This window comes from Rhipicephalus microplus, chromosome 9 (assembly GCF_043290135.1).
Source record: "Rhipicephalus microplus isolate Deutch F79 chromosome 9, USDA_Rmic, whole genome shotgun sequence".
NCBI lineage: Eukaryota > Metazoa > Arthropoda > Arachnida > Ixodida > Ixodidae > Rhipicephalus > Rhipicephalus microplus.
The window spans coordinates 123401375-123427582 of NC_134708.1; the positions used below are offsets into that span (position 1 = coordinate 123401375).

The 26208-nt window shown below is 46.6% G+C and overlaps 1 protein-coding gene across 1 annotated transcript in view; it reads left to right on the forward strand.

Moving 5' to 3' along the window:
* Positions 1-24663, forward strand: part of LOC119163039 (uncharacterized) — a 162788-nt gene extending 138125 nt beyond the window's left edge. Inside the window, exon 18 of the mRNA XM_075874273.1 lies at positions 24549-24663. Within this exon, the coding sequence (XP_075730388.1) occupies positions 24549-24594 (46 nt within the window). The 3' untranslated portion in view covers positions 24595-24663. The remainder of the gene's footprint in view (positions 1-24548) is intronic.
* Positions 24664-26208: the final 1545 nt, after the last annotated feature.

A 26208-nucleotide genomic window follows, 5' to 3' on the forward strand; every position in this document is an offset into this window, starting at 1 on the left:
TACACGAATAACTTCTACGGCACACTCATTGTTAGACCTGGTGTTCCTATCAAACAATATTGAGGAATATTTGTGTTCAATTGAGGAGGGTATTTCAGACCATAAAATGATTGTATAAGTTTTACAGCTAGCATTACGTCCTACAGGAAAAACGCTAACACAATAACTACAAAAGACTATAACAATGCTGATGACACTGCAGTTGTAGATTTCTTGGAATTATCATTTAGCCTTTTCGAACAATACGAAAACGAAAAAAAAACAATAGATGAGTTGTGGAATAAATTCAAGGCTACAGTCAACCATTGCGTGGAGCGCTCTGTGCCATCACGTCGGAAAAAATCTAAACAACGCCAACCCTGGATTAACCGTGGTATTATTCATGTGAAAAGAAAGCTAAAGCGGCTTCGCTAAAAGAAAAATGGTTCTGAAAAAATATCCAGGCTTCACTCAGAATTGAGGCGCACTCTGACGCTAGATAAAAAGCAGGCTTTGAGGAAACACTGACTGGATTTTAAAAACTTCCCCACAAATATTCTGGCGGTATCTGAGCAGTAGAAAAGATAAAATTGAAGAAATCTCAAGTGATACAGGAGCGCTAACACATGCAACTGACATTGCTGAATACTTCAATTACTTTTTCCAGTCTGTGTTCACCTAAAATGCAAACACTAATGCGCGTGAGCACTTGTAATATATTATACGTAAACCAATTGAAGAAATTAAATTCAAACGCGAACGAGTGTTCGAACTACTCCTGAGCATAGACGGAAAAAAATCTAGTGAGCCTGACGAAATCTGTTCAGAATTTTTGAAGCGCTACGCTGAATGGATATCATAGTACTTTACAGTAATATTTCAGAAATCGCTAAATACCCATTCTTAACCTTTGGACTGGCGCAGGGCAGTTGTCATACCGGTATACAAAGGAGGTGATCGCAGACTTGTAAACAATCACCGCCCTACTTCACTCACCTGTGTTAGTTGCAAAATTTTGGAGCACATTATCGCAAAACAAATTTCACAATTTCTTGAACAGAACAACTTAATATTCTCATTCCAGCATGGCTTCCAAGCTGGGCTGTCGACAATTACAAATTAATGGAAGTCGTTCATGAATTTGTGCCAGCTTTAGACAATAAGCAACAAATCGACGTCATTTGTATAAACTTTGCAAATACTTTTGATAAAGTGACTCAAGATAAGCTAATTTTTAAGCTTCAAGAAATTGGTATTAGTAGAACACTAGTGACATGAATAAATGAATACTTGAGTAAACGAACAAAAACAGTATGTTTAAATGACAGCTTGTCACGTCATCTCGAAGTGTTCTGAGATGTTCCCCAGGGTTCGGTATTGGGCCCTTTATTAGTTCTGACATATATTAACGATATATTTTCAGTAGTTGAACACCCGGTACGTGTAAAACTTTTTGCAGCTGGCTGCTTATTTTATTCTACTGTAACAAGAAGCACAATAAAGTTAGCATTATTCATTGCTTGAAAAAATTAAGCCAGTGGTGTAACCTATGGGATATGAAAGTAAACTACAAAACATCAACATATACACATATGACTAAAAAAACAGGCGTTACGTCCTTTCAATATTCTATTGGCTGGAATAAACTCCTCCATGTTAACCAATTTAATATTTAGGAGTAACCCTTGCTCAAAATTTGGCAATGCATACACACATAGACAATGTGTGCTTGAAAGCGAAACAGAGACTAGGTTTCTTAAAAAAAAACTACATCAGGCTACGCGAGATATAAACCATGTAGCTTACAAAACCTTCGTTAGACCACTACTAGAGCATGCCTCAGTCGTGTGGAGTCCTCATCAAGACAGCCTCAAAAGAAAATTAGAAAAAGTTCAACGCCTTGCTATCCGCTTCATATGCACGAATTACTGCCGATTACATTCTGTCATGTAGATGTTGGAATACTGTGAACTGGAATCACTTGAGGCACGAAGACAAAAGAACCCGTTGAAAGCTCTTTTCAGGATACTCCAAGGACAATTGAAAATTAACAAAGATTCGTACTTAAAAGTGCCAGGCAAACGAAGCAGTCGGGTTCATTACGACTGTGTTTTAGTACCATATACTCTTGTCGGAGTGATGGCTTTCGTTATTCTTTTTTCCAGCTGCAATTGAGCTTAGGAATGCGTTGCCAGGTATTGCGGTAAATGCAAGCGATCTTTGCCAATTCGAAAAAGGTTGGACATGTACTTGAGTTATGGAGCTGCCAGATGATTAGCCTGCATGTTTCCTTGGTTTGAGTTTCTTTTTTTTCTCCCAACTCTGTTTATAATGCGTAGCCAGGCGTCGCTGCAGGCAGTGTGCGTATTTGAAATGTGTTACACATGTATTAATTGATTGCGCTACTATACCGTCCCTGTAAGAGCCCTCAATAGAAAAGAGAGGGCTGACAGTATTATATATATATATATATATATATATATATATATATATATATATATATATATATATATACATATTCGGTTGTGGAACGTATGTTATTATTAAAAGTGTTAGTGTTTCCTCGTACGTCTTGCTTTCTCGCTTCCATATATATATATATATATATATATATATATATATATATATATATATATAGAGAGAGAGAGAGAGAGAGAGAGAGAGAGAGAGAAAGCGAAAACAACAGAAACAGCAAACATTTCATGATTTCATGGGTGATATCGTTCAAACGAGCCCGCGTACAGATTACTCTCACGACATCGCAAAAATTGTGGTACCGCAACAAAGCAAGATATTGCAACTTTGAAAAATTGAAAAGGAAGTTCGGACATATTTTTACGCACATATTTTTACACGGTCACATATTTTTACACTGTCACTTTCACGTAGGCCTCCACAATTCTTCTCGTTATCTACTATACCCCTCAAATAAAATGAAAGCGTTTTCGAGCAAGGGCTTGTAGCCACAATCGTGAACGTCCGCGTTATATGCCTACGCTTAAGAAATGTTCACTGAGTGCATGTGAGCGACGGTGTCCCTCAAACATTCGGTTCGGCGCCTCCTTCGCGCATGCTAGCTGCGAACAGACGTCGGTTCTTTCGGAACTTCATATGTTCCTGAATCTTGATGAGTGTCGTGGGACGGGAAAAACGGGGAACTTAGAAAAGGGCCTATTTGCAATATGAAAATTGTTTGGAATTTATTTGAATACTAAACTGGTAGTCATTTGCACAACAAACATCTTCTCTACCGTTTTTTTTGCAGGCTCGTAATGCATTGGTGAGCGTTGGTGATGAACATTGATTGTGGTTGAGTTTTGTGTAAAACAAATTGTTATCGGTACTGCGAACGTGACTTTAACAAAAGTGCATGACATTCTGGTAGACTTTCTTTTCTATAGTGTTTTCACGATTTGTTTCGTCCTCCTCAAATTTTTATATACTGCTATACCAAGAATAGAAAAACGACCTCTCTTTAGCTGATTTCTTCCCGAACAAACCATCTAAGAGATTAAAATACGTAGCCTGCTGTGTGAAAACTCATATAGTTTATTGATATGCTAACTGTTTGGATTAATGACGTTTCAGCTGGTGATTGTTCTGGAGATTATATACTTTCGTGAAATGTTTATTATTATTGTGGAGGTTTCTTGAACGTTCGATAGGTGGTGTAAGTGTATAGTTAACAGAGCCGCTTACAACTCATTCCTCGGAATGGCCTTTTTTTTTTCATTTCCCAACAGAACCACGAGTGAGTATGCATTTTTTATATTTGTTGCTGCGATGGACACATACTGTTTACACAGAACGTGTTTGTATAAATTAGCATAGCGCCTGCTGTGTGCCATTTATTTTATTGGGACTGTTATCTGCAAACATTTTAACATCATCATCATCATCATCATCATCAGCCTGACTACGCATACTGCAGGACAAAGGCCTCTCCCATGTTCCGCCAGTCAACTCGGTCCTGTACTTGCTGCTGCCATTTTATACCCACAAACTTCTTAATCTCATCTGCCCACCTTTCTGTCTCCCCTCAACCCGCTTGCCTTCTCTGGGAATCCAGTTACTTATCCTTAATGACCAACGGTGATCCTGTCTACGCGATATATGCCCAGCCCACGTCCATTTCCTCTTGTTGATTTAAACTATAATATTGCTACGTAGCTATCGCCTGAAGGGTGAACCATTCTTTTGACGACGACGAAGAGAACTGGTTTGCTCGCTCTGCGTGCTGCGCTCCGATTTTATCGTTGTAAATACACTGGCAAATAGTCACGTTCCGTCTCATGTTACGTAGCATATTTGTGGTGTACGTGCTCGTCCTTCCCAGTACCCATCACGAAGCTCCGCAACGGCCGCATCATCACTGGTCCTACTATGTAACTAGTTCAAAGATCATCGTCTTCACCACCCGCACTCTAAGGTAAAAGGGTGTTAAAAGGGTGTATGGTTCGTCCTTTTGGGGACTAATGGGGCTGCCACAACCATTAGTAGCTTTAAGGACCAACGGCACAGGGTCTAACAGTTAGTCCACACATTTACACCTTAGTGAGTAACCGATAGTTCCACAGTTCACCACCAGGGACTAACACTTAGTCCTCATATTTGCACCTTATAGAGCAACTGTTATTCCCTACAATTACACCTTACCGGGCAATCGTTACTCCTCAGAGTTGCACCTTGCCGGACGAACGGTTCATCCACTCAAATACTCCGATCGGATCAACTTTTTGTCCCCAGTTCAAACATTGTTTTTTCTTTTTTCTGCGCCAGTCCTAATACTTTTTTCGCCTGTTTTTCTGCGCAATGAGCAACAAATTGCGCAGAAAACACGCGAAAAAGTAGTTAGCCACCTATATGTGACTGCTTTCGCAGTCACGGCAACAACGAAAGACAAAAGTGAGACATGGAAATCTTTTATTTTTCTACATACACAAAGTTTCTCCATTCTTTTAAGTGAATTCATGGTGAAGTGTACAAGTCCCGTCTCGTTGTAAAATCTTGTTCACTCCTTGGGTAGCTCCTCCGACGGAAGCGATAGATGACAGGAATTGCAGACGCCAGCGCCCGCAGCCTTCTGCCTGTTGTGTTCTCACGGCTGTACGTACAATAAGATAGTAAAAATAGTTAGACACACGCGACAGGAGATAAAAATGCACGCATATGACAAGTACGTGCACGATAATAAAAACAAGTGTTGAAATATGACACACAAATAACTTTACCTTTACATGTCACACAGTCCTTCTGAAGCTGCTCTGACGAGAGATAGATGTCAGGCATACAGATTGCCAGCGCACACAGTCTTCAGCACGGTGTGTGCCGACGGCTGCACAATAAGTATATAAAGCAGTGTCACACGTGACAGAGGATGCTTGCAAATGCATATGAGAAATACGTGCAAGGTGGAATGAAAACATACGTGATATATGACATGCTAATAATTTCACCGTGATGTCACACATCGTCAAAGACTCATTTCGATCATAGTAGCGCAACAGCTTAGGAGCGGCGGCTGAAGCCACATCTCCGCGAACCACCATGCCGCTAACAAGTCGGCGAGTCTTAAGCGAGCGACGTCGTTGAGCTCGAGCAAGCGAACGCGAGACCAATTATGGCGCTGCGCGCGGAGTGTCTGCGGCCAGCGAACTTCAAACAGGAGAACGAGCGTACGCTTCGAACTTCGAACAGGAGAACGAGCGTACCGCGAACAGCGCCGAGCTGGTTTAGAGCTAGCGCCGAAGAAATCGACGGTAATGCGGCCCTTTTCCACAAACTCGAGCGAGTGTAGCGCGCAAACGTGGGTCCGTCGCCGCGGCCAACAGACGGTGCCGAGCCGGCCGAGCTGCTAGCGACCGGCTGACGGGAAAGCAAACTGTAATGGCGACCAATTTTTAGTGAGTTCCGACGCTAGCGAAAGCCCGCCAGCCCGTTTAGGTGCACTTAGAGCGCGCGACATACTACAACCAAGCTCTTTACGAGAACCCGCAACGTGTTTTCGACGACTCCCAACACAGCGACGACGACTCAGCCCGATATCGTCAGCCCGGAGCTCATCGCGGTGGCGAAGACAGGCGAGCACTCGATGAGCGAGCGTGCGGGAGGCCAACGGCAATGGCGGCCGCTTTCCAGGCTGTCGCAAAGCACAGGCGTACTGCAGACGCCGAAGCTGACCGCGATGCACTTCGTGCGTGCGATATACAACACGACCGAACCCGTTGCCGGCAAGCGCGATCCGTATCGCACACGCGACAAATAGAGTAGAAAAAAGAATGATAACCTACTTGCCTTAGAATCTAGCGCTGTTTTCTGCCCTGAGTTGGACTGAAGTATATATCCGATAGGCCTATTGTGTTCTCGGTCGCCATATTGACCTTCCCAACTGTTGCTGTCGTGTGCTGGTCGTGACTATCTTGAAGCCAGAGATATACAAAGCGGCGTGGTGACGTGTCGAGAGTTGCTCCAGACTCCATGGGTGCAGCGATACGCAACAGCAGCAGCCCACGCTCATCCAAGCGTACACACAAGCACCACGTCGTAATCTTAGATCGTCGAATACAGGCGGACGTGGTCGAGCACTCCGAGCGCGACGCAACACACCAACCGTCCCCGGCAAAATACGGGGAAAGACAGAGCCAGCAAAGGAGAAGAAGGGAGGAGGAGGGCTGGGCACCTTGGCAACGCTTTTCGCGCAGCCTGCAATGCCCGGGTGGTTCATCCCTTGGTTTCGCGCGGCACGCTTCCCTCTGTGGTTGCTCCTCAATGGTCTATCCGTTAATTGCACGCGCCTATTGAGCTCCGTTAGTCCTTTTTCGGGTAATTTTGCCTTAGAGTGCACCTCTTCTGTGACTCCTACCTACGTTGTCCTACCTCCTGCTCGGGATCCTGGCGTATTTTCCGGACAGGATGGCCTTGAAGTTGACTAGTGGCTCAACAAGTATGAACGAATCAGCGCCAGCATTAGGAGGGACCAGACACTCATGCTTGCCAACGAGCTTTTTTACCTTGATGGCCCTCCGCGGGTGTGGTTCGAGACGCACGAAGTCGAAATCACCAGCTGGGACACTTTCAAGGAGAAGATTCATGACCTTTTTGGGAACCCCGCTCCACGACAGATAGCTGCGCGAAATCAGTTGGCTACTCGGGCACAGACGTCTACTGAATCCTACGCCGCGTATATTCATTACGTCGTCACCATTTACCGCTAGGTTGACGAAAACATGTCCGAGCCTGAGAAGGTATCGAATGTGCTCAAAGGCATCGCCGACGACGCCTTCATTCTGCTTTTATACACTAACGTCATCACCATCGATGAACTCATCAAAGATTGCCGGTGGTTTGAAAACGCCAAGAGCTGCCATATCAAGCTGGGATTCACACGACTGCCCAACATGGCCGCAACTTCATCGTGTGAATCCATTCGCCAACCACCCTCCTATGACCGCGTAAGCAGACTTGTTCGTCGGAAGCTTTAAGCTGCCTGTCCAGCTCCCATTCAACAGCCGGTTTTTACAACTCAAGCCAGTGACCCATCACACCCATTGATAGCTTTATTCAAGCTATGGTAAGGTGTGGTATGGCAGCAGTTTGCTAATCTCGGTCTTCTGTAAGCGTTTCCAGTGACTAACGCTGAAGTACGCCTATGAAGTGCTTGTGTTACTTAGATGACATGATAATCTTTTCAGCCACTTTCGCCACACACCTTGAACGCCTTTGCACCATTCTATCAACATACCGACATGCCGGCCTCTAGCTGAATTCCTCGAAGTGCCGCTTTGGTCTTCGTCAAATTACTGTGTTGGGCCACCTTGTTGATGCTTCCGGTGTACGACCAGACCCGGCTAAAGTACGCGCAGTAACGAATTTCCTGTTCCACGCTCTATCCATGATGTTCGCGATTTCGTGGGCCCATGCTCTTGCTTTTACCGGTCCGTGAAAGACTTAGCGGCACTCGCCCGCCCACTCACAGACCTTCTCAAACATGACGTCTCATTTTGTAGCGGTCCTCTTCAAGCTAACGCTTTCTCTCGACTAATCACCACTCTAACGACACCACCAATACTTGCACATATCGACCCAGATGCTCCTACAGAGGTGCGCACAGACGCTGGCGGTCACGGCATCGGCGCAGTTTTGGCCCAAACTAAGTGGGGCACTGACCATGTAATTGCATATGCAAGTCGTCTACTTTCAAAGCCTGAGCGTAACAACTCTATAACAGGACGAGAATGTCTTGCCCTTGTCTGGGCGGTTTCGAAATTTCATCCTTGTTTGTATGGCTGCCCGTTCCTTGTCGTCACCGATCATCACGCCCTCTGCTGGCTTTTTTCACTGAAGGACCGTTCTGTATGACTTGGTAGTCGGGCGTTGCGTCTTCAGGAGTACTCCTACTCAGTTGCCTACAAGTCTGGATGCCTCCATCTGGACGCCGATTGCTTGTCACGGTACCCTGTTGACCAACCAGATGAATCAGTCGGCGAGCCTTGCTTCTGCAGAGTCATGTCCATGTCTAGGTTTCGTCAGATTGGAGACTAACAGCGTTGCGATCTTTCCTTGCGGTCACTCATTGGCCGTCTGGAATCTGATCCTAACGACGTGTCACTACGCATGTTCGTTCTCCCAAATGGCACGCTGTAGTGTCGTAGCGTCCAGCCAGATGGCCCTGAGCTACTTCTAGCCGTGCCTAACCATTTACGTTCAGTGTTCCTGCATGAGCTTCACGACAAACCAACTGCCGGCCACTTGGGCGTATCTTGCACGTACGACTGCGTCCGGCGCAACTTCTTTTGGCGTGGTCTCGCGCGGTCCATTCGACGCTACGTGTCCTCCTGCGATAAATGCTAACGTCGAAAACGACCTGCCGCGCTCTCTGCTGGACTCTTTCACCCGATTTCCATCCCTACGGAATCTTTCTTTCGTGTTGGTGCATACCTCCGCGGACCGTTCCCTGAATCAAACTCGGGGAACAAGTAGATAGCCGTTGTTATAGACCAGGCGACCAGGTTTGCCATCACTAGAGCGCTCCCCACCAGCACTGCTACTGACGTTGCCGACGTTTTGCTCCACGATGTAATTCTACACCATAGCACTCCTCGGCAATCGCTCACCGATCGTGGACGCACATTTTCGTCACGCGTACTCGACGACCTTTCGCGCTCTTCCTCAACGCAACACGAACTGACCAATTCCTACCATCCTCAAAGAAATGACCTTACCGAACGCCTAAATCACACCCTCACGGACATGCTCTCGATGTATGTCTCATCTGACCACCATGACTGGAATCTAGCGCTACCTCACGTGACGTTCGCCTATAATTCATCTCGTCATAATACCGCAGGTTATTCACCTTTTTATATGCTCTATGGCCGTAATCTGACTTTACCACGGGACACCCTACTACTGACTACTACCCCTCCACCGAGTGAATACGCACGTAATGCTATCGCTCGTGTCGACCACGCACGTCAGATTGCCTGCTCTAGGCTGTTGGCTGCACAAGCAACCCAGAAGGCTTTCTACGACAGCAAGCATTTCGACGTTGACTTCTCACCTGGTTCTCTAGTGCTTGTCTGGTGCCCATATCGTCGTGTTGGATTGTCAAAGAAGTTGCTATCTCAGTACAAGGGACCTTACCGTATCATACGACGGGTGACGGACGTTACCTATGAGGTCATTCCAGTCTCCGGGACTAACCTGTCTGCAAACACACCGAGTGACGTAGTCCACGTCAGTAGGTTGAAACCATACCGCCCTCCTTCTGAAAAACACGTATAAAGTGCACCTAGCCGATGCTTTTACAACCGGGTAGTGATGCTACGTAGCTATCGCATGAAGGGTGAACCATTCTGTAGATGATGACGAAAAGTACTGGTTCGCTCGCTCTGTGTGCTGCGCTCCGAATTTAACGGTGTAAATACACTGGCAAATCGTCACGTTCCGTCTCATTTTACGTAACAATATGCTTAACCCCAGTTTGTTCTCTGATCCACTCTGCTCTCTTCTTGTCTCTTAAGGTAACACCCACCATTTTCATTTCCATTGCTCGCTGCGTCATCCTAAATTAAAGCTTAACCTTCTTTGTAAGGCGAAAATGCTGTAGGCTCATGTGCTGAGATTTCGGTGCACGTTAAAGAACCTCAGGTGGTCTACATTTCCGGAGCCCTTTACTACGGCATCTCTCAAAATCATATGTTGGTTTTGGGACGCTGAATTCCACATATCAATCAATTATTTTTTTCACGTATCCAAGTCTGAGCTCCGTAGCTAAGTACCGGCAAGATGCAGCTGTTATATATCTTCCTCTTGAGAGATGGTGGCAATCTACCTGTCATGATTTGAGAGTGCTTGCCAAATGTGCTCTACACCATTCTTGTTCTTCTAGTTACTTCAATCTTGTAGTTCGGCTCCGTGGTTGTAACCTGTCCTAAGTCGACATTGTCTTTTACTACTTCTAGTGCACTATTACCTATCTCGAAGCTGTGTTGTCTTCCAAGGTTGTTGTACATTACTTTCGTTTTTTGCTCAATAATTTTAAGGCCTACCTTTCTGCTCTCCTTGTGTAGCTTTGTAATCATGAGTTGCAATTAATCCCTTGAGTTACTCAGCAATGCAATGTCATCGGCGAAGCACAGATTACTAAGGTACTCTTCATTATCTCTTATCCTTAACTTTTTTTCATTCTAGGCCTCAAATGCCTTGTGTAAGCACGCAATAAATAGCATTAGGAAGATTCTACTCCCTCTGCCTTACACCCTGTTGGATTGTATTCAGTTGCTTTTTTTATGAAGCACTATGGTAGCAGTTGGTCCCCTGTAGATTTCTTCAGGATGTTTATATATGCTTCGCCGACACCCTAATAGCAAGTGAGACGGCAGAATATTGCAATTTCACAAAGGCAGCTTGTCTAACGTAGGCTAAGCACATATATATGAAAGGAATATATACTGAAGGGCTTGTTTTACCGTGTGTTGACACAATAGTAATGAGATCTAACGGAAAAGAATGTCAAGGAAAGCATAGGGGAAGTTATCAGACTGAATGGTAATGTAAATGAGAAAAAAGAAAACTGGGTGTAAAGATAACTTGCCATGGCCAGGAACCGAACCTGCGACCTTCGAATAACGCGTTCAATGCCCTACCAACTAAGTGAGCTACCAAGGCGGCTATCTCCCCAACCACTTTATTTAGAATATATTGTGAATTGAACATGGAAGTGTCAGACAGCGTCACGAGTTGCCAAGGCGGTGAGTGTGGCACAGTCTTTATGAGCCTGTTTGGCGGTGTCACGTTATGTAGCGCGTGAACCTATTACGACCCGACAGCTAATCAATAGTCCCTTGTTAACAACCTCAAGGCACAACCTAATATATATATATATATATATATATATATATATATATATATATATATATATATATATATATATATATATATATGGGATATGGCACAACGGGAGCGTTGTCAACAAGGATAAATATATTTATTTCCCAACAGTTTCGGGAGGGGTCCTCCCTTCTTCAGGGGATGAGTTATACTGACATGAGCTTCCAAACTTCGTTGCTGCCGCGTCCCTCTCGCCTTGAAAGATGTTTGCGAGAGTGAGAGGAAACTAGAAAAAGGAAAAAAAACAAAAAAGAGGCAGAAAAAGAGGAAAAAAAAGAAAGAAAAGAAAAAAAGTAAAAAAGAGGAAGAACCACTGTCAACACTGAGAACGAAACCAACTGTCCGTCTACATCCACATACGGTTCATATCACGTGCTGTTCAGTTCTTGACGTGTGTCGGGCCACCCAAGATTGTCGCCGCGGTGCCGGGAAGGTCCGTGACGGCGTGCGTAAAGAAAGGGGTTTCCCCGTAATGGGTCGGTCGGCGGGCGGCGGGCGGCGTGCGTAAAGGAAGGGTTTCTCGTTATTGGGTCGGTCGGCTACTTACCTTTAATCTTCGTCCGTTTCCCTTCAATGGTCATCAAGTGGTAGGCGAACGTAAACACTTTGTATGTACATGTGGAAAAAAGAAAAAAAGGAAGAAAAAAGAGAAAAAAAAGAAAAGAAAAAAAACAAGAAAGGACACTGTACACGTACGAGTCAGTCAGAAAAAAGCATGGTCTCCAGCTATCAATCTTTGTCACCAATTTTCTCCTGGCTTACTTCTCGGAGGCAGTTGAGTTTTCCGGGGTCCTCGTTGATGCCGGCTACTAATGTACGAAATTTGAAAATAAAATATGCCTCACGCTGTTCGCGCTCGCATCTGTTTGAGAAACCGGACTGCAAAAGAGTTATGCTGATATTTTCAAAACTGTGGTTTCGCAGGCGCAGATGTCCAGATAAAGGTAGCTTCGGCAGTGAAGTGGCGTGGTACCGGTGATTATTGAACCGCAGCCGAAATGGCGTGTCTGTTTGGCCGATATATTCTTGCCCGCAGATGTTTCAATGTAGCTTGTGTATTACGTTACTGGAGTCACAATTAAGGCTCTCAGTTATGTAGAATTTGAAATCCGAGAAGTTCGCTTTGGACTCACGTGTTGTGACCATCTGTGGGCATACCTCGCATCGAGTTTTTCCGCAGGGATGGCACCCTGATTGAATGTTGGGGGTGTTTGTTTTTGGTCTGACAAGAATGTCCTTCAGATTTTTATCCCGGCGGTACACCACGTGAGGTGGCTTCGCGAAAATAGAAGTTAGTCGTTTGCTTTGCCTGATTATGTGTAAATGGCGGGAAAGTATGTTGTTGATTTGTGGCGCTGATGAGGAGTAAGTTAGTACAAGGTTCGTTTGGGAAGTCGTTTTAGATACTCTGTTTGGTCCCTTAATTATATCATTCCTGTTCACGTTGCGAGCACGTAGTATGGCATCGTCAATAATGTCTTCCGGATAATTTTGTTTCAATAAGGAATGCTTTAGGTGTTCCGCGTGTCTGTCAAATTCCCGCATATCGGTGCATATTCTTCGGTACCGGTAGGCCTGAGAATATGGAATACCCGTTTTGCAATGCTTTGGGTGGCTGCTGTTGAAATGTAGGTAGATTTGACGGTCTGTAGGCTTTTTGTAAAGGTTTGTTGACAAGCGGTCATTTTCGACCGTGACAGTGACGTCCAAAAAGTTAATGCTAGTTTTGGAATGTTTGTGCGTGAATTTTATTGACGAGTGGCATTTGTTAAAATCCTCCATGAAGCGGAAAAGACTTCCCTCATCATGGTTCCATATCATAAAAGTGTCGTCTAAGTATCTTCTGTAGTAGAAAGGTTTCAAGGTGCGTCCCTCAATGAATGGGATTTCAAGTGAAGCCATAAAGGTGCTCGCGAAGTTTGGGGCCATTTTCGTGCCCATTGCAGTGCCACTGACCTGAAGGAAATGCTTGCCGTTGAACTCAAAATGGTTATAATTTAGTACAAGTTCAAGAAGTGTAAACAGTACCTCGCCACTTACACTAGTTGATGAGTCAGATTTTACATATTCAGAAACCATAGCCGCTATTCCGTCATGGTGGGGTATGTTGGTGTACAGTGAGCAGACGTCCATGGTCACCAGAAAACTGCCGCCTGGGATGTCGAGACTTGAAGTTTCGCAGATGAAGTGGTTTGTGTCCTTTAGATAATAGCGCAAATTTGGGGGATGTTTTTTATTAAGGAATCGATCAATCCTGATATATTTTCTGTTGATGTGCTGTTACTGGATACTATTGGACGTCCCGGATTACCTGCCTTGTGTATTTTGGGGAGGAAATAGAATCGACCTGGAACAGAATGGGTCGGTAACATTGCTTTTAACATTTTGCCGGTAATGAACCGTATGTGGATGTAGACGGACAGTTGGTTTCGTTCTTCGTGTTGACAGTGGTTCTTCGTTTTTTTATTTTCTTCCTTTTCTTTCTTTTTTTCGTCTTTTTCTCCCCCTTTTTTGTTTTTTTTCTTTTTCTAGTTCCCTCTCACTCTCGCAAACATCTTTCAAAGCGAGAGGGACGCGGCAGCAACGAAGTTTGGAAGCTCATGTCAGTATAACTTATCCCCTGATGAAGGGAGGACCCCTCCCGAAACTGTTCGGAAATAAATATATTTATCCTTGTTGACAACGCTCCCGTTGTGCCATATCCCATACCTTCACGAAGACTGACTGGCCCATTGAATTATTACTCCCACTATATATATATGTATATATATATATATATATATATATACGCTCAAGGGCTCGTTTCTGTGTTTTGACCCAACAATATAATGAGATCTATTAGACAATAATGCCAAGAAATGTAGATGTATAGGAAAGGTTATTAATCAATGTAATATACATTCATTGGCATCATTGTCTGTTAGATCTCATTTTATATATATATATTGACGTTTCGGCCTAGAGTCTGGCCTTCATCAGGCAAGACTCTAGGCCGAAACGTTGAAATAAACCACGTTGTGACCGCTTACCCGCTTACGGAGGATCTACTTGTATATATATATAATATATATATAGAAAGCGAGAGAGAGAGGCGTTGTACGTCGAGAAAGGTTCAGACGCACCTTGGCAAAATGTGCTTTATCAGGCAGGTCTGGGCTGATGGCGAGCGGCGTGCGCGAGCTACTTCTACAGCCATCGATCATCATCGTCTTCTTTATTACCAACAGAGCGTCCGTTATTCAGATTCATTATAATTACTCCCCGTGAATAAGGTGCCATCCTGTTGACCTATGGACCAGTAAACACGGGAGGGTCGTAGCAGGGCTTAAGTCTCGAGACGTGGACAATTTACTGGCCACGACGACGGGGGTCAGAAGATGGTTGCAGTGGCACGATGAGGTAATTCACCGGTGATGTTTTTTGTAGCACACGATATGGGCCGTGATGCTTTGGGACCAACTTGGTAGAAAGGCGAGGTGTAGCAGAAGGGACATGCAGCCAGACGAGTGAACCTGGATCGTAGGAAGGAGTGTTACTTGATGCGTCAGGTGGTGCTTTTGGCGTCCTTGGTCTTGGGTTGTGAACGATCTTGCCAGTTGGAGGCATTCTTCAGCGTATGTAGCGGCTTGCGACAAAGTCGTGGACTCTGAGGAGTCAGGTTTGTACGAAAAAATGGTGTCCATAATGCAAGAAGGTTCGCGTCCGTAAAGGAGGAAAAAAGGAGAGAACCCAGTAGTGCTATGAATGGCGGTATTATAAGCAAACGTGATAAACGGGAGCACTCGGTCTCAATTGGAGTGGTCTGACGAGACGTACAAAAACAGCATGTCATCAAGGGTGCGGTTGAAGCGCTCTGCCATTTTATTGGTCTGGGGATGATAGGCGCTTGTAGTGTGGTGAACGACGTGGCACTGACGCAGCAATGCTGTGATGACGTCTGACAAGAGTGCGCGACCACGATCGCTCAGTAACTCCCGGGGTACTCCATGACGTAATACGATGTTGTGAAGAACGAAACTCGCAACGTCTTTTGCTGTAGACGAGCGAAGGGATGAAGTGTCGGCATACCGCGTGAGGTGGTCGACGGCAACTATGATCCAGCGGTTACCGTCAGCAGTGTTGGGAAGGGCACCATAGATATTGATGCCAACGCGGTCGAATGGTCGGGATGGGCATGGTAAGGGTAATAAGGTACCGCTGGCATGATTGGGGGGAGTTTTTCGTCTCTGGCACGTCGAGCAGGCCCGAACGTACTGTCGTATAAAACGGTACATGCCACCCAGTAATATCGGAGACGTATGCGAGAATGGGTCTTCAAGAAACCTGCGTGGCCACATTGGGGGTCGTCATGAAACGTGGAACAAATTTCGGATCGAAGATTACATGGAATCAGGAGTAGCCCCTGACGTCCACCGGGTGCGTAGTTGCCTCGGTACAGCACGTCGTCGTGAGTGGTGAAGTGCTCGACTTGCCGACGCAACGTGCGACAAGGGGGGGGGGGGAGCCGTCCGCCCAGCCAGGATGTCTATAATCGAAGCAACCCAAGTGTCCTTGCGTTGCTCAGATGGCATGTCAGCGATGGTGACGGCAGTGGCATCACAGGTTATACTTTCGCAGAAGTCCGGGTCAGGGGGCAGGGGCGAACGGAAGAGGGCGTTTGCGTCCGAATGTTTCTAGCCGGAGCGATAGACCACGCGAATATTATATTCTTGGAGGCGTAACGCCTATCGGGCGAGGCGACCGCTTAGATCCTGACGAAAACCAGCAGAAGTCCTGGTGGCCAGTCACCACGTCAAAAGGGCGCCCATACACGTAAAGTCGAAATTTCTCTATCGCCCGAATAATGACGAGGAATTCCTTTTCAGTGACAGAATAGTTGATTTCGGCTTTGCTAAGAGCTCAGCTTGCCTAGGGAACCACGTACTCTTGGAGTCGTGTTTCTGCTGTGCAAAAATAGCGCCTAGCCCGACACCACTAGCATTGGTGTAGATATCTGTGGGTGCCGATGGGTCGTAGTGTCGCAGAATAGGTGGCGACGTGAGGAGGTGGCGCAGTTCATTGAAAGAATCGTCACAGTTGGCAGACCAGGCTGAAAGGCCTCTAGAGCCAGCGAGGAGCTTGGTCAAAGGAGCGATGATCGTCGCTTAATTGTGGACGAAGCACTGGAAGTAAGAGCAAAGGCCTATGAAGCTTCGGAGCTCTTTCATGGTGATCGGTTTGGGAAACGCTGAAACGGCTGTAAGTTTGGCTGCATCAGGAAGAATGCCGTCTTTTGAAACCACGTGGCCAAGGATCGTAAGCTTTCGAGCGGCGAAATAGCACTTCTTCAGATTCGGTTGCAGCCCCGCGGCAGAAATACACGCGAGGACTTTCTCGAGGCGGGTTAAATAGGTGGCGAAATCTGTTGAAAAGACGACAATGTCATCTGAATAACAAAGGCAAGCGTTACTATTGAGGCCTCAAAGGATAGAGTCCATCATTCGCTCGAAAGTAGCTGGCGCGTTGAAGAGGCCGAAGGGCATGACTGTGAATTCGTAAAGCCCATCGGGCGTGATGAAAGCTGTTTTTTCGCGATCAGCCTCTGCCATTGGTACCTGCCAGTATCCAGAGTGCAGATCTAAAGACGAGAAAAATTCGGCTCCTTGTAGGCAGTCCAAGGCATTGCCAATGCGTGGCAGCGGATAGACATCCTTGCGCGTGATTCGGTTGAGACGTCGGTAGTCCTCGCAAAACCCGGTGGATCCGTCCTTCTTCACCAACACAACTGGAGAGGCCCAGGGACTGCTTGACGGTTCGATTATGCCACGGGTCAGCATATCGTCAACCTGTTCATTGATGGCACGGTGTTCGGTAGTTGACACACGATATGGACGCTGCCGTAATGGCGTCTCTTGACTGGTATCTATACGGTGAACAGCAGATGACGCTCGACCTAAGGAAGGCTGATTGTGGTCAAACGAGGCTCGAAAACGCTGGAGGAGCTTGATCAGCTGTTCCTGCTGCCCAGGCATGAGGTGGCAATCAATGGTCTTGCAGAAGACATCCATAGGTTCATTGGTGTCAGTGGCGGGTGTAATGGCACAAGTCTGTGAAAATGGCATGCCTGGATACATCGGGTCTTCGAAAATACAATTTAAGGTATCGAGGCTTCCAAGACACTCACCGCGTAGCAGGATGTACGGACAAGCAGAAACGTTGCACGCATAAAGTTCTGCCGAACCATTGGAAAAGTTGATGACGGCAAACTAGAGGACGATGATTCGGTGGTGACACTGGGTGTAGTTGGTTGGAACAAGAACATCGAGTTAGTGGCAGCAGGGGAAAACACAGGCACTAGGACGGCGGACAACGGCGCGATGCGGACGTCAGCGGCGGCAAACACTTACGAGAGACTGTGGTGGCCGATATCAAGGCACGGATTCGTCAACGTGAGTTCAGCACGAGCGCAGTCGACGAGGGCCTGATGGGTAGAAAGGAAACCCCTTCCCAGTATGACGTCGTAAGATGAAAGTGGAAAAACAACAATGTTGACGGCGTACCAAACATCTTGAATAGGAACGCGTGCTGTGCACTGAGCCGTCGGCGCGATGAAATGGGAGGGGCTGTACGCAGAGCAAGATTCGTAAGCGGCGTTGTACCTTTTCTCAAATCGCGACACAGTTTTTCACTAATTACAGAAACGACAGCGCCTGTGTCGACAAGTGCACGTACAGCAACACTTTGTACTAGCACATCAATTTCGTTGGGATGACAAAGAAGAGGTCTTGGAGAGTTCGAGGACGACGCAGTTCTTGCCTCCGAAACTGCGGCTGTGAGTTTCCCTCTCGAGCGGGGCTCGTGCGCCGAAGCATCGGGGAGACAGATCGGCGACGGGGCGGTAATGACTGGCGAGAATCGACAGGGCGTCGTGGGGACAATGAGTCAGTGATAGGAGAAGATGGTCGCTGAGAATTCTGGGCAGCCTGGCAATTTGCAGAATGCCCATGGTCTGGAAGCTGGAAGTTGCGATGGCGACAGTAGCATGCTATATGTCCCACAAATCCGCATGCAAAACAGATGGGTCGATTATCCAAGGTGCGCCATGGGTTAACGACAGAAGGTGCAGGGGGTGAAATAGGATGGGGTGCCGTGTATGTAGGCAGCGTCGTAGGGTAGGAGGACCCAGTGCCCCGGTATGCGCCAGAGACAGGTGGGGCTGGGGGTCTAGCAATGACGACAGCGTAGGTCAGGGGCGTAGGGACAGATGGCGATGGAGGCAGTGCCTGCGTTACCTGTGTCTCCATGACCTTACGTAGACGTGGGTCTAACGAGGTCACTGGCTCGGATGCTTCAGACACAAGAGAGAGTTGATGCGCAACTTCTTCACGAATGAATAGTTAGATGTGGGGTAGTAAGACGGTGTGATCAGCAGCGACGTCGTGCACGAGGGCGGAAATTTCAGCCGCATTTTCAGCGGCCCTGCGCGTCGAGACACGCTGCTTACGCAACTCGTCGTACTCCTGACAGAGCTGGAGAACATCGGTGACGGTCTGTGGATTCCTAGCGACCAGCATCTGGAAGGTATCATCGTCAACTCCTTTGATGATGTGCTTGATTTTGTCACGTTCGGTTAGAGATTCATCGACGCGCTTGCAAAAAGACAAGGCATCTTCAATGTAACTTGTAAAGGTGTCGTCCCTGCGCTGGACTCGAATACGGAGACGCTGTTCCGCGCGAAGCCGGCGCACGTCGGGACGACCGAATACCGCGGCCATGGTGGTCTTGAACGTGGACCAGTTGGTGATTTCGCCTTCGTGGTTCTTGAACCAGAGGCTGGCCACATCAGCGAGGTAAAAGCGCACGTTTGTGAGCTGGTCGCAGGCGTTCCACTTGTTGGAAGCGCTTACGATTTCGTACTCGACGAGCCAGTCTTCGACGTCTTGTTCGTCGTTGCCGCAAAAAATTGGTGGGTAGCGTTGCAGAGGCACTCCAGTACAGTAGACTGTCGTTGGTAAGGCAGCTTGAGAAGGGCCAGGAGCAGTCATGGTGAACGGTGAGGGTAGCGTCCGATTGTGAAGTTCCAGGTTGATGGGAACCACGGCTCCTCCACCACTTAAAATAGAGGTGTTGTACGTCGAGAAAAGTTCGGACGCAGCTTGGCAAAATGTGCTTTATCAGGCAGGCCTGGCTGATGGCGAGCGGCACGCGCGAGCTACTACTATAGCCACCGATCATCATCGTCTTCTTCACTACCAGCAGAGCGTCCGTTATTCGGATTTATTACTATATATATATATATATATATATATATATATATATATATATATATATATATATATATATAGAAAGTGTACACTTTAGGGCTCACTTTTCCGTGTTTTGACACAATATTAATGAGATACAACTGACAACAACGCAAAGGAAAGTTTAGGGGAATGTATTAGGAAGGAAGGAAAATAGTAGGAAAAGGACGGCAGAGCAGTTAACCAGCCTATAGGCAGCCAGTTTGCTACCCTGCGCATGGGAGGGAGATGGTTGAGATGAAAGATAGAGAGCAGAGAGGGAAGAGGGATAAACACAGTAAATTCGGCAGCACACGCGCGCACACATAGTCATAGTCCGGTGTTGTCTTTCGCGGTGTGGGACATTGGTGTTACAGCCGCTTCTCCAAGTCCGTGTAGCGTAGGAATTTCAACAGAGCTTTTGTCGCCTTCTGTTGCAATATCTTCTCTCGGGCACTTGAGAGAATAGTGTCCACAGGCATTTGGCTGTTGTCGATGCGCGCAAGAACGGACGCCAGTGACTGTCTCTGGACGTCATACAACGGACAGTCACACATGATGTGGTGTAGCATCTCTTCGCAACGACAGGCATCGCAGAGAGCGTTGTCGGCCATTCCTATGACAAAAGAATAGGATTTTGTAAAAGCCCCTCCTAGCCATAAACACTGAAGAAGGGTGGCTTCTCTTTGGTCGAGCCCAGTGGGCTTGCGGAGAGCCATCAAAGAGGACAGGTGGTGTTGGTGATTCGTCTGGTTGCTTGCTTTGTGGGTCCCATAGAGAAAACACGAGATCACGCGCAAGTCGTCGAATATTACTGGCTGCATCGGTCCGCGAAAGTGGTAGGGCTTCTTCTCGTGTTTATTCAAGAGCTGCCCACGCGGCAGTATTTGCATGCTCGTTCCCTATGACGCCGCAGTGACTTGGCAGCCACTGAAACGTCACATGATGCCCTTTCTCGTGTGAAATGTGAAGAAGGCATCGAATTTCGAAAACAAGCTCTTCGTATAGCCCGCGACGCAGTGCTGAGAGCATAGATTGTAGGGCAGCCCTTGAGTCGTTGACAATCGACCACTGTTGCGGTGGTTCCCGATTGACCAAACAAAGTGCAGCGCGCAAAGCAACTAGTTCCGCTGCTGTATTCCGTGGAGGGGTCAGTCCTAAAGATGAAGGTAACACCTCTTGTCAGGACAATACTGCACCTGACGAACGCTGGCGGTTCGTGGAGCCATCGGCATATATATATTTACACTGTCTGAATATTTTTCGTGCAAAAGAAAGCGAGACAGTTGTTTCAGCACGGGCGATGAAAGCTCAGATTTCTTCTTGATTCCTGGTACTAGTCACCAGCAATTGGAATGGTTAGGTTTTTTGACGTACATCTGGGCAGACCAAGGCACGCTCTCAGTGCTTGGGCTTGTACTGCCTGTAGAACACGAACATTGGTCTTGCAGGTACTGCTAAGCACGGGCAAGCTATATCTCAAGAAACCTAGAAACAGGGCTCTGTAGAGTTCCATCATTGCGTCTACTGACATCCCCCTTGTCTTTCCTGACAGGAACTTGAACAAATGGGAAATAGCGGTCAGGTGCTTCTTCATATAGACCACATGCGGACTCCAACGGAGGTCCCTATCAGTAATGATGCCCAGAAACCAGTGGGTTCTGGCGTAAGAAATGGGTCGCCCTCAGACTGGGATTGCGTAAAGGGTCATTGCTTCGCGAGTGAGGGCCACCAGCGTGCACTTTTCTGGTGATATGCTGAGACCTTGTTTGAGCAAGCAGTTGGCAATCATAGTTGCTGCTCTTTGAAGCCGGGAATGTATCTGAGGACGTGTAACTGCCGAAGTCCAGACACAGATGTCGTCTGCGTATATTGAGATCTTAATGGTGCTTGGCAAGTATTCAGCAAGGCCAATTAGTGCAAGATTGAATAGCGTCAGGCTAAGAACTCCGCCTTGAGGAACACCCCTGGAAGTATAGCGTCGCGTAGTTGGGCCATCTTCTGTTAACACAAAGGATGATCTTGCAGCCACTTAACTCGAAATCCACCGAAAGCCTCGAACACCAAGGCCAACTACCGCAAGAGCACCTAAAATGGCTTCATGTATTACATTATCATACGTGCCTTTCACATCTGGAAACAAAGCTGTAGATAGTCGCTTACGGGATCTTTCGTGCTGAACGTATGAAACTAGAGCAACGACATTGTCAATGGAAGAGCGGTCGCGTCGGAAACGAGCCATGGAATTCGGATAAATCTTGGCGTATTCAAGATACCACTCCAGGCGGACCAGTATCATCCGTTCCACTATCTTCCCTACGCAGCTGGCCAGTGCTATTGGGCGGTATGAGGCGAGTTCGAGTGAGAATTTGCCCTGTTTTGAGATGGGTAACAAGCGGCTTACTTTCCAGTCGTCAGGAACCTTGCCATTTTGCCACGAGATGTTGTAAAGGCTCAACAGTTCTCTCCTTGCATCTTCCCCAAGGTTGCATAAGGCTCGGTACGGAATACCATCTGGGCCCAGAGTAGTTGAATGCCTGCAGTGAGCTAGTGCCGCCTCGAGCTCCTTCATTGTAAAAGGGAGGTCCATGTGGTAGTCACGGGAACGGCGGACATCACCTCTCACTGGAGAATCTGGATGAGTGGTTTGGTTGGCGATCTGCGCACAGAAATCTTCTGCGACATCGATGCCTTGCGTCCCTTGAAATAGCGCGAGCGCTTTGAGTGGATAACGCTGTTCCGTAGGGTGACGCAGAACTTGCACCATTTTCCTAATGTATGAGGGTGGCTTGCCAGAGTCTAGTGACTGGCAAAACGTTGTCCATTGTTAGATCTAATTGTGTAGTAAACGTGAAGAAAAGTAGGTGAAAAGATATGCTGAATATATATATATATATATATATATATATATATATATATATATATATATATATATATATATATATATATATATATATATATATATATATATATATATATATATATATATATATATATATATATACCTGCTCATGGTTGGTTATTTTTTCACCCTCTTTTCTTTCTTTTTATTTACATTCCATTTGTTCTAATAACTTCCCTTCTGTTAGATCTCATAATATTGTGTCAAAACACGAAAAAACGAGCCCTTAGGTACACACTTCTTCACTTCTTTCCACTATATATATATATAACTGGCTTGCAATCTCTGCACGTTTCTTAGTACGTTTTCTCCACAACTAAAACATCGTATATGCACGCATGAGATGCAATCAGGAATGTAAAGCTTGACTTTATTAGGTTGGAAAGTGGAGGTTTCTGTTACGTATCCTTGCCAGTTTTTTCTAAGCTCTCAAGCCTTATTTGAACTGTAAAGTTGTGAAAATTTGAAGTAAAAGAACTACTTTGCATAGAGTAAAACTGAAAACTGGGCAAGTTGGTAACGATTCATTGTAAGAGTAAACAGTGCGAAACACGAAGGCAGAGAAAGAGAAAGAAACAAAACGAGTGCTGTTTTTCAGTTAGTGCAATGACCTTGTTCATAAAGCGATGGTCATATTTATGGTTATTATGAGGTATTGTTTGCAGGAATACGAGCATGATGTTGATGAAAAGAAGCAACCTATGGGTCGTAGATACCAAATCGACCAATAAATTGGCACAAAACAACAAAAGCTTAACCTGTGTGTCCTTGCAAAGAATGCTGTGATGAATTTTGACTCAGACTAGATGAGTTCAAGCTAAATCAATTTAATTTTGCAGCCGTGGAAAGGAAATATCGATTCCTTTGAAGTGCTGAACATTAGGCGAGCTGGATTGTCGCACTTGCACTGGTACAGCACATACCGGGAACAAGGAAACGGCCAATACAAATGCAAAAACATGGTTTTGGGTTGGGATGCTCGGTCGATTACTTCGTTCGCGTCATGTGCTGGGCCAGTACAAAGCTTTCTCAAAACTTATCGTGGTTACCGATAGCGAAAAGGTGAAAAGGGAGCTGCTAGAGGTGTGACGTTGGAGATGCGCGCGGGCAATATTGTGTCTGCGACTGGGTGTTGTAGGAGAACATTTCAGTGGCCGCTGCCAATGGAATAAAAAGAAAAGCGAGTTCCACGCAGATAATTGTTATCGAAACAACAAAGCGCTCTCGTGTCAACACCCACTGCCACTGGCGACTTCCTCGGGCATGCGGGCAGTTTTGACCGCCTATACCTCGTTGTGATTTGTGACTAGATAAGACAGATGCTTGGGCTAGTTGGTGATTGGGAATCAACATATTTGCACAGCGCAAGACTACGAGTTGTTACGACGTAACTACAGAAGCTCTTTTTGTCCTTGTCTCTTCTTCTGTAGTTATGTCGTAAGTACTCGTAGTCTTGCGCTGTGCAATTATGCGATTTGTGCCCCCTTTGCCAGACGCTTTGTCTCCAACGCGCCTCCCAAGCTCAAGTACAGCGCGGCCTCTTATTCAAAAATCTAGACGTGCAATTTACTGAATGTGTCGGTTCATGATTTTGCACAGGCCCCAAAAATGTGGCTGTTCTTGCATGACAAAAAAAAAGGAGAAACGAGGGAAGGGGTAAAAGGGAGCACTCCACGTTCCCCCTTTCCTCGTTCCTTCACCGCACAAAAACTTTAATTTTCTTGTGGCCTTTGCGGACTCTTTAATTACTGCCTCTACATTTCTACCTTCTCCTCTACTACGGGGTATATCACACGCGGAACTGCGTAATGACATTGGAGAAGGCGCGATTACGAAAAGCTTCCCTCATAAAAAAGACCGCATTCGTCGTCGGGTTCTCCCGACACCGAATTGAGGTTGACATAGTATCGCTGCCAGAAGAAGACGCACCAATGTTCGAGTAAGAAGAATAGCAGGCGAATGGTTCAACAGGTGATGAATCCTGCCTGATAATATTTTTATTGCTTCTTTTACAGCCGTACGGACGCTGAACCAGTCCAGAGGGCCAAAGCTGCTACCTAGGCTTCTGAGAAGATTTCCAAGTGTTTGCGACCACATTGCGAGAACAATAAAATTCTTTTCAGAGTTGCAGTCACATATTTCAGTAACGTAATGCATCCAAAATACAAAAAATTACAACATAATCATGGAGCAAATGATGATGAGTGGCGCGAAGCGCTGGAGGGTTTCGTCGCTAAACCGTGAACCATCCATGAATATCGCACACTACGTCATCAAAGAATCGACCGACACTGTATTTACATATACAAGAAATTTTATTATTCGTAAGTGGTAGCTATGCATCTCTTACGTTCCCCCTTCATTAAAACGGCTTTATGGTCGGTGAAGTGGTGGATCGGTGATGGGGCAGAGTGAGATGCTTCCAAGGACGAGGTAATGGGCAGTTCGCAAAGGTGGAACTATAGGCGGTCACGTACAAACAAGGAATGGACCAACTGATACAATAATCATGTGGTGATTTTGGGACGTTAAACCTTACATATAAATCAATCACTGTGATACAATCTATCATTATTAACCGCGCTCCTGGATACACGTACACAACCATCATGCATTTCATAGTTGCTACTTCACAACAGTATTTGCTTTATGGTCGGTCCAGTGGTGGATCGGTGACGGGGCGTATTGGGATGTGTGCAAGGACAAAGTGGTGGACAGTTGGCAAAGGTGCAACTGTAGGTGGTCACACACATACATACAAGGAATGAACAGACCCACGCATTTAGGAGCTTCGCCCGTAAAAATCTATGGTCGATCTCTTGGAAGGGGGCCCTGATGGGATGCGAAGATGCAGCGGTGTGCACGGCGTTGACCCGGCTGAAACGGGCGTCGACAAGGGTGCTGGCAAAACGGTTTGAAGCGGAACTTCGTGTAGTGGTTACTCGAGTAAACCTTTGTTTGAAACGCAAAGACACGTGAGGCGGGATGCGCTGAAGACGCTTGCGCTCGGCTTTCATGGATGGCGGCTCGGCGGTGTTACCCACGCGTCGTCTGATCACGAATGCGATTGGTGTTCTTGACTCGCAGGTCGTCGGTGTCGCTGGTCTTTCACTGCCGACGCTTGCGTTTGGCTTCCCTGGCTCACGCCTCTGTGTTGATGTCGCCATTCACGAACGCGATCGGCTTCGCTAACCCTCACAACGCCGGGGACAACCGGGAAAGGTACGCACACACTAGCGGGAAGCCTGCCGCGATGGCGTCCCGCCTGGTGGCGTGATTGCGCGGCAAACAGCGGCGCACTGTCCAAATTGTCGACGCTGCGATATCCTCGAAGAGCGCCCAGCACGCACAACCGCCGCAGCACCTCCTCTATTGACGCGATAGCGTTAAAGAGTTCGTGTCGCAGAAAACCCGCCGCCGGCGTCGGCCCCATTTGTTGTGAACAAAAAAAATGGGGTACCATTAAGCTTCACTTTTAAAAGCTGAACGCGATAGCGAAATGCGGCCCCTAGTGCACCCTTCAACCACTAAGTGCACACTTACTCATATGTTTTGTTACATACACACGCACGCACACAAACACGTACACAGTAGGTTAAGCCAGCACATACTATTATTGCCGAATGGGCTCGTGTTCGTCGTGACCCCTGTCGAACAGAATGCGTTGAAGGGGCC